The sequence below is a fragment of the Blennius ocellaris genome, assembly GCF_963422515.1.
Source record: "Blennius ocellaris genome assembly, chromosome: 8".
Taxonomy (NCBI): Eukaryota; Metazoa; Chordata; class Actinopteri; order Blenniiformes; family Blenniidae; genus Blennius; species Blennius ocellaris.
The window spans coordinates 8,086,519-8,103,518 of record NC_137657.1 but is presented as its reverse complement, the minus strand read 5'-3'; the positions used below and the strand labels follow the sequence as shown (position 1 = coordinate 8,103,518).

The window sequence follows — 17,000 nt, the reverse complement described above, 5'->3', positions numbered from 1 at the left end:
ATATACTTTTGTCCATTAGTACAACATTATTATATAATTATTAGACATGAGAAGTCACCAGCAACAACCGGGGGGATTTCAAAATGTGCACGTTCCCCTTTTGCCACCAAAACATATCTAAAGCATCCAGACATGGGTTTCATAAGTCCTCTGATGCAGCATTGTGGTGTCATTCACTGAGACACTGGTAGTTGGTACTTGTAATAATGAGGAGGGTTGCTTATCAGGCCAAACTTAATTTTCCGGATTCAAATACAGGAATCATGGAGGCCAATTTATTGCCATTAATTCAAAACGTGGGGCATCAAACTCATTTCAGTTCAGGGGCCACATACAGCCCAGTTTCAGTGGGTCAGACTCCTAAAATAGTGACATAATAGCCTTTGAATTTAAACTTCAAAGTTTTTGTTTGTTGTGAAATATGAAAATCTATATATTTTCACACAATCAAGCACTATTTTTAGCAACTATTATTTGATATTCATGTGCCTTCTTCTACTCCAAACAAAGGAGTTTTTTTTTTTTTATCCCCTAACCAAGTCCAGTCCTTATCAAATGAGCCTACATACATACACATTGGATGTCAATCTCAATCAAAACCAGCTGACATAAAACCCAACAGACATCTTAAACTTAAAAGTTTATTGACTTTTGACAAATGCACCAAACAGCAGTGCAGTGTGTTGTTGCTACCGTTCAGAATCAATGCTGTTGCATGGAGTTCTCATCAGTGCTGTATGGAGTCCCCCATTGATGTGGAGGTGGTGCTAGAAATTCATGTGAGGATCTTGTGTTGGAGCATCGTGGGCTTGGACACTAGTTTTGAGCAATAATCTGGTCGATCCACCGGCGCAGGTAGGACACGCGGGCGTACACAGCGGGGGTGCGCACGTTGCAGTTAGAGGTGCCCCAGGACACGATACCCACAAGATTCCACACACCGCTGTTCTGGCAGACCAGAGGGCCGCCAGAGTCACCCTAAAAGAAGAAATATAGGTTAAGTTATTTGGCTTAGGGAAAAAAAAAACATCGCATTTTGCTATACAACCGATAAAACATTTGAGCATTAAACCATTTATAAAAACTAAAAGAGTGATGTAGCTACAACACTTGTAAATATGTCTTTCATGTTCCATATTGGTTGTTACCTGACAGGAGGACACTCCGGAGGCACCAGCACAGATCATGGCGTCAGTAATTCTGTTATAACCCCAGTAGTTCCTGCACTGTTCAGGGCTGAGCAGAGGCAGAGCGGTCTGCTGGAGGAGACGAGGGCTCGCTGAGAACACAAAGGAAATCATGACGCCATCTTTACATTAGCAGGATATGGAGCAGTGAATCGCTCTCCTCTCACCCAAACCAGGGTTTGAATCCCTCCCCACCATCTGTCCATCTGTCCTTTTTCTCTCCTTCTACCACTTGTGTAAGTCTTTGCTCACTCACAGGTCTGGCCAGTCCTGCCCCATCCAGTGGTGACACATCTGGTTCCGGAGGGGATGCTGGTGCTGGAGGTGGCCAGGCACACGGGAGAGATGCGAGACGTCAACTGCACTGGGGAGGACAGCTTCAGAAGCGTGATGTCATTGTTGAAGTTCTGGGAGTTGTAGTAGGGGTGAGAAATGACCTGGATACAGAGGTGAGGAATATCCCGTTAACCAATTTCAAAACAATTCAGACACACAAAGGTTTGTATTTTTTAGTGTTGCTCCTTACCCTGTAGATGGTCCTGGCCTGAATTGGCTCACTGTTGGATTGACGATCGTGTTCTCCCAGGATAACACGGTGGTTTCTTGAACTGGAGAAAACAAGAACATGTTGGGAATGACGACAGGATATGAGGATCAGGATATTTATTGTTTTGCTTTATTCAAATCAAGTTACTCACGACACGCGGCAATGTGCAGCAGTCACAACCCAGTACTGGTTGATCAGGGATCCCCCACAAAAGTGAAATCCGCTACCATCCTATAGGTTTTTCAACATTTATATTCAGCGGAGATAATTCGTTGACAGAGATGGCGAGTGTAGAAAAAATAAATCTTATGGATGTGCTCAGTTAATTACCTGAAGGGAAACCTGCCAGGGCCAAGACCCAGACACAGCATTCTCTCCATTCACAATCTTGCCATATCCGCTGATTTGAGGCTTGATAGTGGGCACTCCGCACCCTGAAGCCCAAATAAAACAATTTATAATAATTACTATAAAGTCAAGAATTATGATCAGTGTTGATAGATTTTGTTACAAGATATTCAAATAACATTGAAACCATCGGTTGCTCGTATTCATCTGTTTTTTCCCCCCCACAATAACACTGTACTCTGGTAAAGTGACAACCACTCACCGAAAGCAGATGCCACAAGAGCAAAACAGCTAATGAACAAGAACATGGTGATGTCTCGGTAGCGAGTCACGTCCCTGAGTCACAGCTGAGTGAAATACAGGCTTTTATATGTGAAGATTATGCGGATGACCCTGACCCTTTCTTGCATAAACCCTGCCTACCTCACCAGACAGGAGCCTGGGAAAAGACCATATGGTGATAATTACCTCACACAGTTTGTTTTCAGAATGGTTTATGTGAATATATATTTGTTATTGTCAATCCATTTGTAATGAAATGACACACCGTCTTGCCACAATCTGCCCCCATAATCTAGAGCACAATGAAGGACAAAGCCTATATTGCATGCCCTCTACCCCACTATCAAACTATATACAGAAGCAAAAACAAATCAATATCTACACATTAGCTCATCTGATTGTGACAGATAACCTTTTTTTTAAATTGGCGTTTCCTGTGTGTGGTAGCTAATGAACAGGAAAAGGTTGTTGATCTTAAATTTTGCTCTGTGCCAGGAACCAGTTGTGTCAGCAAGTTTCAACATCCTACAGGTGTGTGTGTGTGTGTGTGTGTGTGTGTGTGTGTGTGTGTGTGTGTGTGTGTGTGTGTGTGTGTGTGTGTGTCGCTGCACAGCTTTTCTTGCAATAATCATTGTGCCGTTGACACATATGATGTAGATGTAAATATAAATCAAAATAAACACAGACAACAGTTTGCAAAGGAGAATTTTTATTGACAGTCTATATTCAATTGCTCTTTAGGAATCACAGATGTGAAATTATATTATTATGATGTCAATATGAGCTGGCAGATGAAAATTTGCCACAATGTGTTTTAGTGTTCAGTAACAAATCAGTGGTCTGATTATATTCATCAGTAAAAAAAACAAAAACAAACAAACAACCTTTATGGCTGTTAGTATATGTTAGTATGGAGAGACAGACTGCAGTGCTTAGTCGACCTCCTCGATAGTTGGGCCAGAAGAGGAGCCACCTCCAGCGCCACCAGGCATTCCTCCCGGCATTCCTCCCGGCATTCCCCCTGGCATTCCCCCTGGCATTCCTCCTGGCATGCCCCCCTGGTACAGTTTGGAGATGATGGGATTGCACACTTTCTCCAGTTCCTTTTGCTGGTGTTCGTACTCATCCTTCTCTGCAGTCTGGGAAACATTGGGAGTAAATAATTTATTCTCGTAAAAGTATATACTAGGGAACTATGAAGTTGCATCACATTGTTCAAATGGTATGCATCTTCCACGATTTGAGGTAAAGAAGGCCGTTTGTGTTCTATTATTAAGTTTCAGTGGTGAACAGAATACTACCTGATTCTTGTCCAGCCAAGCGATGACTTCATTGCACTTGTCCATGATTGCCTTTTTGTCCTCAGGGCTGATCTTGTCCTGGAGCTTCTCGTCCTCCATAGTGCTCTTCATGTTGAAAGCCAAGGACTCGAGGGAATTCTTGGCTGTGACTTTCTCTCTCTGAACATCATCCTCAGCCTTGAACTGCTCTGCTTCCTGCACCATGCGCTCAATGTCTTCTTTGCTCAATCGCCCTACGGAGGGATGAAATCCAAAGATCTGTTTATGGCCTGCTGTTAATGCACACCAAGCTTTGGCATTATATGGTACATCGGTAAATCAGTGTTGGATGTAAGAGATACTTTGGTATGTTTATACCCTTGTCGTTGGTGATGGTGATCTTGTTCTCCTTTCCAGTGCTCTTGTCCACAGCTGACACATTGAGAATACCATTGGCGTCAATGTCAAAGGTCACTTCAATCTGGGGGACTCCTCTGGGAGCAGGTGGAATACCAGTCAGTTCAAACTTCCCCAGAATGTTATTGTCCTTGGTCATGGCTCTCTCACCTTCATACACCTGGGAGAAGATTTTAATTCATTTGTGAACATTGTTGCAAAGGAGAATGAACTGTTGACTTGCTCTTTGATGTGGCTCTACCTGAATGAGCACTCCAGGTTGGTTGTCTGAGTATGTGGTGAATGTCTGGGTCTGCTTGGTAGGGATAGTGGTGTTTCTTTTGATAAGGACAGTCATTACTCCTCCAGCTGTCTCAATTCCCAGGGACAGGGGCGTGACATCCAGCAGGAGCAGGTCCTGTACATTCTCAGACTTATCACCCGCCAAGATGGCTGCCTGCACAGCTGTGAGGAGTTTTCAGATATTGTAAGTAATGTCATAGTCAACACAAACATTTTAAATGAGGAGTACTTGATTAAAAACCGTGTCTATAAATTGTAATTTGGCTGGAAACCAGTTGAAGCTGTTGTAAGAGACATATAGTACCTGCACCATAGGCCACAGCCTCATCAGGATTGATGCTCTTGTTGAGGTCACGGCCATTGAAGAAGTCCTGCAGCAACTTCTGAATCTTGGGGATACGTGTGGATCCACCCACAAGGACAATGTCATGGATTTGGGACTTGTCCATCTTAGCATCCCTCAGGGACTTCTCCACGGGCTCAAGGGTTCCACGGAACAGATCAGCGTTGAGCTCCTCAAAACGGGCCCTGGTGATGGAAGTGTAGAAATCTATTCCTTCAAAGAGGGAATCGATCTCAATGCTGGCCTGGGTGCTGCTGGAGAGGGTGCGTTTGGCACGCTCGCATGCCGTACGAAGGCGACGCACGGCGCGCTTGTTGTTGTTGATTTCCTTTTTGAACTTCCGCTTGAACTCGGCAATGAAGTGGTTAACCATCCGGTTGTCAAAGTCCTCACCGCCCAAGTGTGTGTCACCAGCAGTGGACTTCACCTCAAAGATGCCATCTTCAATGGTCAGAATTGACACGTCGAAAGTACCACCGCCGAGGTCAAAGATGAGAACGTTGCGTTCACCACCAACCTAAGATAAAATGCAAATAAAAATTACCAACAGAGTCTTAAGCTGGTATGACGTTAACAGTTTAGCAATTACTTTTTTGTCCAGGCCATAAGCAATGGCAGCTGCAGTGGGCTCATTGATGATTCGCAGAACGTTGAGCCCAGAGATGGTTCCAGCATCTTTGGTCGCTTGACGCTGGGAGTCGTTGAAGTAAGCAGGAACTGTGACAACTGCATTGTTAACAGGCTGCAAAGAGAAGACGATTTTAAGTCAATTCAAAATATTACTGTACTTCCAATAATCTGTCGGTGCATGGCAAACACTTCCCCTCACGGTTACTGGAATTTGTATGAAAGGGAAGGAATCATGCGTATCAAGTCCAACAATCGTTGTTATCTACCTTGCCCAGGTATGCTTCAGAGATCTCCTTCATTTTGGTGAGCACCATCGAGGAAATCTCCTCAGCAAAGAAGGCCTTGACCTCCCCCTTGTATTCAACCTCCACTTTGGGTTTGGTCGCGTCGTTGACAACCTTAAAGGGCCAATATTTCATGTCGGATTGCACCACGGGATCATCAAATTTACGTCCAATCAAACGTTTAGCATCTGAAGGTGTAAGAGAGAGAAAGTATTATATTCAGACTCATAGTTTTACATTTACTCCTTTCAAATGAATAAATGGCAATCAGTGAGTGCATGATTGTGGAGGTGTGATGTTTTTTTTGTTTTTTTTACCAAACACAGTGTTGCTTGGGTTCATGGCCACTTGGTTTTTGGCAGCATCCCCAATGAGTCTCTCAGAGTCGGTGAACGCCACGTAGCTTGGTGTGGTCCTGTTTCCTTGGTCATTGGCAATGATCTCCACTTTGCCATGTTGGAAGATTCCCACACAGGAATATGTGGTGCCCAAATCGATTCCTACTGCCGGTCCTTTAGACATCTTAGATAAGGAAAATAAGCATATGATCAAGAGCGATGTTTATATGCCGGTGTACTTAGAATTATGCCAGAAAAGCATGATTTTTCACTCATAAGCAAATAATTATCTATATTTACCACCAAGTTATGTTTGTTTCTCACACTTAAAAAATGTGTTATCTTCCCAAAAAAGTCTTGACCTGTGTGCTATGCTGGACTTAACACGATGCTCGTTCAGCAGTGGTGTGCTTTACTTGGCATAGTGGTTTATGCTGGCTCCTGACACATGAGACCAACTAAGCATGTCACGTTGACCATTTAATTCCCTGCCTACGTTGTTCCTCTCCACTCTCAGCGACATGCCATTGGCGTGTATCAGTCAGGCTTTCTGAAAGCGACGTACTGATCCTTCAGCAGTGAGCAATGTGTTTATTTTCTGACAGCTGCCTTCAAATAGCTTATAGTTACTGCAAATAGTGTCAACACATATGACAGTGGAAGGAAGAAGGCTAAAAATTCCAATGATCAGTTTAAGTTAAAAAAAAAAAAAAAATCACTGCTTGATCTCGAAACAATGGGGTTAAAAATAAAAACGGCTTTGGATCTTAGTAACCTTAGTGGAGAATTCAACAGAAGTTTGCTGTGACCACAGCTTTGGAAAAAAAAAAAAACTCAAGCGTGGTAACTTGCCACTTATAGAAACAGATTGAAAAAAACACAGAACACAAAAGTACTGCTCTTAGATGAACTTTGCTCTGTTTCCTCAATCCCAGAGCTGCTGCCGCTGGAACACAGGATTGAATTAACACTTGTTATCCAGTTGTGTAACACCGAACAGAAAATAAGCTGACTTAGTGAATTTTTCTTGCATGTGGTACACACACACAACTGAAACTTGCAATGAGACTTCTCCTGAAATTTGCCCTTTTTTTTCACAGGAACCCTGTTTCACATGCCAGTGTTTCGCAAGAAACCATGCAAGTATTGACCACCTCGCAGTTTTGGCTGTTAGGATTGCAAGCTTAAAGCAAGACAAGACTAAGAAGCCAGGCCACAATACTTCTTATATCTGAAGTTACCTTGCACAGTCAGTTGTTCGAGACTTGAGAGTTTACTGAGTTAAATTGATGCTTTGCTTTCGCCCAAAATTCAGCAGCACTGTGGTCTGAGCTCCTCTCCAGCACTCCCTTCCCTCTCCTGGCAGGCGGACTAAGAGGGCGAGCGTCTCTGCTCGTGGGGGTATATAGAGTGCTGGGAGAGCCCGTCAGGGTGTCAGGTGACTCTGCCAAGGAAAGTTCTGGACCGCACGTTTCTTCACACTGGACTTATTGGAAGGCTTGCTATTCTTAACTCGGCAGCCCGCGGCGAGTCGGACAGAAAAGTCAAAGTGAAACGACCAAGCTTGATTTTTGATCTTTAGATCTTCCTTTGTTGTGTGAGCTTCTTTTTTCATTAAAAATAGAAGAACTTTTTGAACATGGTTCCCATGCTTCATTACCCATATGGTAGGGTCAGTGAATGCAGATGAGAGAAGTGTCTCAGTTATAAGTCTGCTCATTAGTTGGGAAATTATTCAGCGTACTTTAGTAGTTATATATATAAAGGCATATACTATATAAAGGCAAGGGCCTACTGTCAACAACTCCAAATGGTTGAGAAATATTACTTCTGTCAGGTTACTTAAAATTATATTTTGTCTGCAGCATGTCTCAAAGGAACTTAAGTTATTATGCATTGCGACATATTAAATTAAAAGAGTCACATGTTTAAATTTAATTTCGTTGTGCAGGCATTCTTCAGTAAGCAATTTAGTGCAACCCTTCTTTATGTTGTCAGATGAATTTTTTAAAAATTACTGAATGTGACCACATAAACATAATCTTTCTTTTTTATTGAGGTAATGTGTGTCAATTTGTATATATTGTACATATCTTCAATTCTCTACCCAAGACACATTTGTGCAATACATTTTTCTTCCCCTTTGGTGCATGACACCTCTTCCACAGCTCATCTGTTCATATTACATGGGTCTCTGACACACACACCATCTGGTCTTAAATATAACTGCAGTTTGTTACTGAAGGCACCTGTTGCAACACACCACATCCTACTATTTACTCACTGCCTGCAGCTGTCTGTTGCATAACATAAAAAGTCAAAAACTTTTTTTCTGAGGTAAGAAAATATACATTTTTACAGTTTTCATATTCATGTTTCTTCAGTACAGCACAGAAAACAACTCAGTTAACGTCAGCTAACTTTAACATAGTAAAAACCTGAAAATACAAAATTTCTAATATAAACATCAAGTGCCAGAGTTGCTTTGCTAAAAAAAAAAAAAAAAAAAAGAAGTAGTGATAGCCTGTGAGAACACTCATTAAAACATTTTCTATGGTTTTAAGACAAAAAGACTGCGGAGTTGGAATAACAAGTCCCCATCTTTGTTCCTGTGTCCTGTGTAGCGCCCGTTCATGTAATCCCACGCACAGCTCTTACAGTAGCGGTACAAATGTTGCTCTGCATTCTTCAGGGTGCTGTTCAGGTCCAGTCTTCCTTGAAGGCTGCAAAGTAAACACAGTTTACAAACACACTTACACTAATCGACATACGCCAGCTAAGCACACGTGCGGGGACTAGGTGGGTGTTTGTTTTTCTTTCAGCAAACGGACACACCTGTTAATAAACTGGATGAGCTGGACGTCGTCTCGGCACTGCAGCAGGGACTCTTTGTTCTCCAACAGGATGGCTGCACAGATGAAGAGCTCAAAGGTAAAGTCAGTGTTGATGGTCTGCAGCTCTGACTCCGAACTGTCATCTAGAAAAACAAAAACACCATGAAGAGAAAATATTTCATGTTAACACCTTAAAATATAAGCAACTGAGACTTGCACTTTTCTTTTCTTCATTGTCGTTTACCTGCGCTGTATTTCTGTGCCAGTCTCTCCCGATAACGGGCTCGATCGACTTGTTGAGAAATGAGCTCCAGATGGTCACAACTCAGGATCTCAAACAAACGTAGTGCGTCACTGTGATTAAACTCTCGTTGGAAACCCAGCAGGAGCCACCTTAAAGGACAGTCAACACATGCACAGGCACTCACTTCCTCGCAACTTGCACATAAAAATAAAATGGCGTCAATAACAGAAAATGGTATATGCATTCATATTAGTTTATGCAGATCTACCTGTGGCAGAATGTAAAACTCTCCAAGCTGTCATTGGCCAAATGAGTATAAAGTGGAGGGTCCAGTTCCTTTAACAGGGCAGCTTCCAGCTCTATAATACACACAAAGACACTTCTTTCTCATGTTGCACTGAAATAGTAGATCTAGTGGTGAAACCCTTTTGATTTTCAAGGGTTCTGTACCAGTCTGTCAGAGTTTTTAATCCAAATAGTTTAGTTGTTTTATCCCAGTACTTGCCCAACGACATTTATCTGTTGCAGTATTAAGAGCACAGTACCTACATTTGACCACTAGAGGTCCCAAGTCTTATTCTAATTAGGTGGGAACAAGTTTGAGTTCACGATATACAGGAATTTATATAGACATTTTTGATGCATATAGATCAGTGTACCTATGAGTATTTGTAAAAATGGTGCTTATGAAATACAACACATATAGGATCCATGAGAAAGAATGACTGAGTAGAAAAATAAAGTGAATTGAATTAATAGTCAAAATAGTCACATTTTCTTCACACAACTATTTCATGTGATTGTCTTATTATTATTTAGGCGGTGTGATAAAAGCTGTAGTAATGTTGGATTAGGCTGGATTATATCAAGAATTGTTTCGAGTATTTTCCTACTTTAACAGAGTTATACACCACCACCACCTGTTACAACAAAAAGGAGCATTTTTGATGTAAAGACGGGCAGAGATTCACTGTCTTCCAGTTCTGCAACAATTTAAGAAAATTGTAAATACTGTGGACATCCTACCACCCTCTAATGTTACATATTATCATTGACATGGTCCTTTTTTCTTGAGATGTTTCACTCCTATCAATTTCAAAATGAGATATTTTCATTTCACATGTTTTTATTTCCCCAACTGGGGAACATGTTAATGGAATTACAAACATTGCTTTAATTTATTAATTTTTTTTAATCTTTATCAAAGTACAAACCTATTTTTCTGTGCAGGCCATCCACCATGAAGTCCCTGGAGAACTTGTCCATGTAGCAGGAAAAACTCCAGAAGGTGTCGACCTCACAATCGAGAACCTCCAGGAAGCGGCTGCACAGGTCATTCATTCCCTGGGCGTAGCCCACCTCTGGATCGGCACACAAAACAACTGGTTTGGCAACTGTCATCTCAAATGACACACCAGGCCGCCTCCAAAACATGTCAGATTTAGTCACTCAGTGAACTTCAAATGAGCTTATAAAAATTGTTTACCTGGGTGAAAAGCAGCGTAAGTGATGAGGATATTTCTCAACACCAAAAGATTTCCTAAACCTTCATTCCTGCAGACATTCAGATAATTACTGTTGATGGAATCAAGGCAGAGTCAGATAAATACTAAATAGATTTTGTCAATGTGTCTGTATTAAAGTGAACAAATAATAAGGATAATAATGATCATGATTCAATGTTTCAGCTGCTCGGTTGCCCGGATGTTTACCCTCGCACACTTAACGTCAAGAGTCGGCTCTCAAGTTTTATGCAGCGTTTCTCCACCCGAGTTCCTTTAAAACATGTAAGGAATCCTGTCCAGCATGTTTTAAATATCCTCTCACTACAACACCCAGGAATCAAATCAATAAGTCGTCAAATGCTGGGCCTGATCCAGGCTTGTTTATGGGACTCGGAACAAAGGTCCTTCTAGACCAGGATTGGGGAAACAGACGCCACCTCTGGGCAAATCCAATAAACAGTAAAAACCTGACATTGACTTACTGGTAATAGCTCAAGTCTCTGTTGGTCCGGGGCACGTCCTTATCGATGATTCGAATGGCTTCCTGCAGCTCATTCCGCTCAAATGTGACCCGCTCAAACAAGAGCTGTTGAATAAGTGCAAATACGGAGGCACACATTGTTGACCACACGCTAATAGTTCATCCACTTCATTGAATTCTAGCTTTCTGCTGTAAACACAAAATGTTATATGTGCTCTTTGTGCTTATATTTCTTCATCGATAAATCAACATGAAAAAAAAAAAAACACATTACAAAACCACAAAACACCACAAACAAAAAGATTTTACATGGTTGTGTTGAAAGTTTCCCGAAATAATTATGTTTATGTTTTATCTAACCGGTTTCTCTAGTTATAAACCTTCCATTAAAATGTATTCTCTTTCAGCCCTAAAATGTCTCTATCCAACAAACCGACAGGTACCAAAAAAGTCACTTTGGACTTTGAACTTTGTTGAACTGTGTCCAGCTGTTGTTCTTGCTTTACGTCATTTCATCATCATGGTTTTCTTGGTGGCTGTTAGGACTTTGATTTTATCAAGGTGCATTGCAGGAAGATGCTTCTTATCACAAACTTTAACTTTGATCGCCCCGCACCTTTTTTTTTTATTTTAACTTTACTTCCGACGGTGACATCATTGTTTTGGTGAAGTTGAATGCATTACCATCGCTATGTCAAACGTGTTCTTGTTGATCTCGACTCACACATTCGAAAACTAGAACATCTCAACTACAACAGGGAGCCTAAATGACGCAAGAGCAAATAAAACGACAATTTGTTTAAGTAAATTAGACCCTGTGACGTCATTTCCATAGACACACCACTTCAAGCTGCTTGCAGCTTCAATCCAGACGAAATACTTAAAGTACACTGAAAGAATTCAAAGTAACACAAGAAATTGAGGAATTAATTAATGAAACAAAAACATATAATTGAAATACGGAGTGAAGCATCATACTAACATTTATTTATTGGATCTAACCTGTGCTTGAAGCTCCAAAAAAGCCAGCCTGTCCCGGAGAGCCTCCGACTGTCCCTGGGTCTGCTGCTGAGTCTGAGCCTCCCTCTGGTCAAAGTACCGCACTGCTACCACCATCGCAGCTGTGGCATTAAATAGAAATAGCTTGCTTTTATTAGAAATGGAAAAAAAAATTGAGCGAAAGCTGCCAAACAAAGAAGGAAAAAACCAGAGTTTACAGTTTTGGATCATGTCCGTCTTTACCATCGGTTCCGTTCTGTTGCATCGGCACGGCCGACGGGAGAAACTGCTGCCACTTCTTCTTCATGACCCGGTAACGGACGACTGCCTGCTCCTGCAGCAGGGAACGCTCCAAAGCTGTGGTGCCGCACGGGTACATCCCGAACAGGAACCTCCACGCCAGGCCACGCTCGGAGGGAGAGACGCCACCTGGAAGAAAATCCAAAAAACTCTCAAGGAAAAATTAAAAAAAGAAAAAAAAACTACTCTTGTGCTTGTTAGTCTTTGTGTTTGTGCTTTTACTGTTCTGCCCTTTACTCTTCCAAAAGTAACCAATGAAAAATAGAGATTTTTCCTTTTTGCCCCAGTGCGAGGCTCAGTCCACTTTGTTCTGACTCTGAATAATAACAACCAGTGAAGCGAACCCTGAAAGGATCACAGCAGGATCTCATTGAAAACAATGTTGAGTAACATTTTGTAAGATGTCAATGTGAAGTGTTTTCTTCATGGTTTTAATGAGAAGACTCACTTTAGTCAGTGAACTTCATGTTGGAATGTGCTTCACGGTCAGAAAGTCACAGAAGGAGGGGGGGATTTGTTCCATTCCTGCTCAAAGACCATAGATCTGATGTGACGCTAAACCCTCTGGTTAGACGTTAATTAGCTCCTGAAACCAGACGACAACCACTATGATTGTGTGTCGTTCTAGACATGTGACGGCAAAACCCCGAATTCACAGACAACATCACATTTTATCTTATTGTGGAATATTGCAGGATATTGTTTTTTGTATCGAGCCCCATGTGATGTGGTCCCACCGGCTCCATAAATGGTGTGTGTTGTCTTAGCACAGTAGTCACGCTGCAGCCCTTTACTCCAGGGGGTCTGATGGACAAGAAAATAAGTGAATAGACGAACTGTGTATGTGAAAATGTCCTGAAGCAAAGCACCACTTGACTCATTTCTGTTCTGTTAAATATTTACTGGATGATCTGAGAAACAAGTCATAAAACACGCTAAATCATTTATTAAACATCCAAATACAGCGAAAACAAACATGAAATTATGTTTCTACATTATATTCAGGCTGTCCTGAAGACCCTTGGGAATATTCTACAAATCAATAAATTTGACTCTTGTGTTTTGTTAACAATAATCTCTGTACTCTATCAGGAAATGTGTGCCACAGATCCAGGCTACGTTTTATCAGTGTACAGGCACAATAATCTTTCTTACGTGAATATTAACTGGATTACCTCGGGATTATACGTGATTTCTACTTGGCCTATTTTGACCCACAATCATTGGTTTCTTGATGTTAAACGCTGCTAATCATAAATAATAAAGTGCTATAATTTAAACAAATCTCAACCAGCTATGCAGGACCACTGGATGTGATGTGATTAGACTTGGGGTGTCAGACAGTGACGAAGCAAATGGGGGAAAAAATGAAGCAAAGAAATCATTTACTTTTTTGACAGTTTGTCAGGATGAGTTTGTAGAAAAATATGCAGAATCCAACAGTTACAGTAGATTTTTTTTTTAACTTTTCACTGAATTATGCACCAGAAATTGGATTGTAGCAATTTGTGGTTCTAATGTTGAAAGATTTTCATAAAAACAGACGTGTAAGTAAAAACTATAAAGGTTGTAATGCCACTACTTCTTTTTAACCAGCTCAGCCCAGTCAGGGTGATCATGGACTGCATGTGGCCCCTGAATTAAAACGTGTTCGACACTCCTGGATTAGACAGACAGACCATTTTTGAAGATGTGCAACCTCAGCCTGGACTCGTCCACCCTCCCCTCTGCGTCCATGACTCCCGGTAAGGTGAGGCGCGCTCCGGACGAAGCGGGCGAGCTGAGCGGCGCCACGGTGCGCACGGAGCTCCGTGACGGTCCTGGGTTACTTTGGTCCTCCATCCACATCTGCAGATTTCACCACGCACATGCCGGAAAACAAACAAACAAACAAACAAACAAACAAACAAACAAAAAAGAAAACAAAACGTTGCTCCGTTCAGAAGAACACCACACAACAGATTGCCATCATAATCTTATTGGTGCGTCTCTTACCAGTCACCATGTCCTTCTTCTCCTTCTGCGAGCTGCAACCGGAATCAGAACTTATTCCAACTGGGTCAGATCGTTCAGAGATCACAGAATTACTTCGAGGAAGCCATTCCCACGTCTATTGGCTGACTGAGCCGCCTGGAAGTCATCTGACTGCACCTTTCAGATCCGTCTGACCTACATTCCTCCAGGTGGAGTCTGGGCTCCTGTGCAAAGTTCCGCGTGGTGAGCGCCATCTGGTGGTGCGACCCAACAACTACAACAACACGTGTGCCCATCACACCCCACCACCCATTGAGTAAAGCTTGTCAGGGGTGCACAGTTTTCCAGACAAGAGGTGTTAAACACATCTTTAGTTCAGAGGTCACAAACAGCCCAATTTCATCTTGAGCGATAATCGTCAAGATATTCCCATAAACAACTTTTAACTTCACACTTTAAAGTGTTTTTCTTTGTTGTGGTGCAGGGAGTGCCTGAAGAAAATGCCAAACCACACAATTACTGCAGAAAAATTACTGCAATCTTAACATAAAGCCAATTTTAATGAGACATTCTGGTGCAAAAATACAGTGACATATCTGAAAAGCTTCTCCTACAGTTGTTGCATAATGGGTGTTTTTACAAACTCACCCTGACAGCATGGTGTAATATGTTATGTTTACTTAAAAACGATAAATTAATGAATACTTAGCATTTAGAACTTAATTATCTTAATTTATTCTCCTTAATGGCAGCACAGTGAGAAATACAATTATATATTATTTCACCAAATGAAATATTTCCTTTTAATCTGGTTTCTATTAGAAATTCAGTGTCAGAGAGAGAAAAATGGTGTTTCTTAAGGATGGAGTTTCAAGAAAACCTTCTCTGATGACACTGACGTGAGGAACAACCTTTCTTGGTCCGGCATAAAAGTTTTCTGGTCATGTATCTGTACATGATGTTCATATAATTTTGACTTTACTGGCAGCGGATGGACACAATATCATAAGGTTAATCTAAGTGGAATAGATGTTGGCGGCAAAAGGAAGCCTTTTTTCTTTTTTTAAATACATTTACTCAAGTTACAACACACTTACCATGAATGTTACAAAATATAGGACACTCCTCCCTTCACACAAATTTGACTGTTTGTCTTTTACATCTGCTACGAACAAGCAATATAGCAGATCTGTTAGGAAAACATACACCTTTAAACATGACATTTATATACTGTCTTATGTTAATAAAGCTTTATCAATTAACTCAAGCATGCATACGCTTACCGACTTAATAGAACCCCAATGTTTTGAGTAAATATACAGCTGTGACTGTCTCGTGCATTTAATAATTGAACATTTACAAAGGCCGGATATGTGCCATGTTATTAGTTGTATCTCCTGTTCAGGTATACAAACCCCCTTTCTCTGGTTCCCTCTGTGATCAGTGCCGTTGCAGTGTCAGTGGCTATAAGATGTGTGGAAAATTTCCGATTTTCAGGTAATTTTGTAAGAAACTATAATCTGTTTCATATCAAAATTCAGATGCACAAGTGGTAAGATCTATTTTGTTTGTTTTAAATTGGGTTAAAATTCTAAAATGACTTAAACGTGTTCAAAGTTTTCTGATCAGGCTTCCTCTTCCTTTTTTTTTGTTTCTTTCTTTTTGTTCATTCAACGTGACAACGCAACAGGAAACACACGCAATGCAAATTTCACATCAGTGTCAAAATCTAATCTGATACTAAAGCACAGGAAAGGACTGAGTTTCCTCGGGTCTCACAGCGAGTGCTTCACGCAGTAGATATTGGGTAGTTTGACTCCGGAACGGTTGTTTTAGATGCAGCCGCCAGTGTTGATTGAGTTGAGCCTCGTATTGATTCTGGTCTCAGAGGGTCTGAACGCAGGAGGTGAGTGACGTCTTGAGATGATGTATTTTTGGTCAAAATTCGACTCGGAACATTTCACAGAATTCCTGGTGTTGATTTGGTTGTGAGTGCAGGTCTGAGCTGGGATATTAATGTCAAACAAAGATATAAAGAACCGCCAGGTTCGACCGTGATCATCCCGTGCAACTTCACCTACCCGGAGGAGCACCACACCAGAGATGTTCAAGTTACCTGGAAGAAGCGAGGCAGGAGTATTTGCAGCAAGGATGACAAAGACAAGGAGGCGTTTGTTTATCACGCCAACAAGACATGTGTGCATGACGATTACAAAGGAAGGACGAGGCTCATCGGAGACCCCGCCAAGGGAAACTGCACACTCGAGATCCGGGACGTCACAAAGAGTGAAGGCTACATCTACGTGAGAGTTTTCGCTAAGAGCGACAACTTCAGTTTCAACCAAAAAGCCGTCTCCATTTCAGTAGATGGTTGGGATTTCTCTAAAGGTTCTTTCATTATGGTTCGATCCGTACTAACATGTGGAGAAACTTGTAATCCCTGTTTGATGTGTGTCTTCCAGGTAACGCAGCCATCACCTTTGGCCCGGATACAGGCTGTAAGTCTTGATTACTTCATTTTATTCTTCGCTATCATGCTTTGTATAATTCCATCAATAGTTTTATTCAAAAAATAAACTTCTCCCGAGTCTAATCTATTCAAACCACAAACTGTTCACACTCCACAGATTTCACAAGTCTCCCGCTTACCACAACTAAAGCCAATGGAAGTAAGGCCACACACAGTGGGCTTTTTCCAAACACACTCCGACTTCGCAGCTTCTGA

The 17,000-nt window shown here is 41.5% G+C and overlaps 3 protein-coding genes across 3 annotated transcripts; all 3 read right to left on the bottom strand.

Moving 5' to 3' along the window:
- Window positions 1-816: 816 nt before the first annotated feature.
- On the bottom strand, window positions 817-2,390 carry LOC308134077 (chymotrypsin-like protease CTRL-1; the record flags this gene model as incomplete). Its single annotated transcript, XM_080501694.1, has 7 exons — window positions 817-978; window positions 1,149-1,279; window positions 1,444-1,624; window positions 1,714-1,795; window positions 1,886-1,965; window positions 2,065-2,168; window positions 2,345-2,390. 7 exons carry the CDS (start codon window positions 2,388-2,390, stop codon window positions 817-819), a joined length of 786 nt encoding a protein of 261 aa, XP_080357820.1.
- A 666-nt stretch (window positions 2,391-3,056) lies between these two features.
- Window positions 3,057-7,324, bottom strand: hsc70 (heat shock cognate 70). The gene is made up of 9 exons (XM_080500785.1): window positions 7,180-7,324; window positions 5,918-6,122; window positions 5,583-5,788; window positions 5,276-5,428; window positions 4,648-5,203; window positions 4,303-4,505; window positions 4,023-4,221; window positions 3,666-3,898; window positions 3,057-3,503 (listed from the first exon to the last, which is right to left on the bottom strand). The coding sequence occupies exons 2-9, from the start codon at window positions 6,120-6,122 to the stop codon at window positions 3,297-3,299; spliced, it is 1,962 nt and encodes a 653-aa protein (XP_080356911.1). The 5' UTR covers window positions 7,180-7,324; the 3' UTR covers window positions 3,057-3,296.
- Window positions 7,325-8,056: 732 nt separating this feature from the next.
- Window positions 8,057-14,409, bottom strand: LOC308133111 (TBC1 domain family member 15). The gene is made up of 11 exons (XM_080500390.1): window positions 14,297-14,409; window positions 13,981-14,149; window positions 12,245-12,430; window positions 12,005-12,123; window positions 11,004-11,107; window positions 10,503-10,570; window positions 10,231-10,377; window positions 9,285-9,375; window positions 9,017-9,165; window positions 8,774-8,915; window positions 8,057-8,661 (listed from the first exon to the last, which is right to left on the bottom strand). The coding sequence occupies exons 2-11, from the start codon at window positions 14,147-14,149 to the stop codon at window positions 8,490-8,492; spliced, it is 1,347 nt and encodes a 448-aa protein (XP_080356516.1). The 5' UTR covers window positions 14,297-14,409; the 3' UTR covers window positions 8,057-8,489.
- Window positions 14,410-17,000: the final 2,591 nt, after the last annotated feature.

Coding starts and splice junctions, on each gene's coding strand:
- hsc70 (XM_080500785.1), bottom strand. CDS start 6,122: ATGTCTAAAGGACCGGCAGTAGGAATCGATTTGGGCACCACATATTCC. Junction 5,204..5,275: donor CTTATGGCCTGGACAAAAAA/GTAATTGCTAAA, acceptor ATTTTATCTTAG/GTTGGTGGTGAACGCAACGT. Junction 3,504..3,665: donor CTTGGCTGGACAAGAATCAG/GTAGTATTCTGT, acceptor AATGTTTCCCAG/ACTGCAGAGAAGGATGAGTA.
- LOC308133111 (XM_080500390.1), bottom strand. CDS start 14,149: ATGTGGATGGAGGACCAAAGTAACCCAGGACCGTCACGGAGCTCCGTG. Junction 12,431..13,980: donor GTTGCACATCTTCAAAAATG/GTCTGTCTGTCT, acceptor ATTTTCTTCCAG/GTGGCGTCTCTCCCTCCGAG. Junction 10,571..11,003: donor AGAGACTTGAGCTATTACCA/GTAAGTCAATGT, acceptor GAATGTCTGCAG/GAATGAAGGTTTAGGAAATC.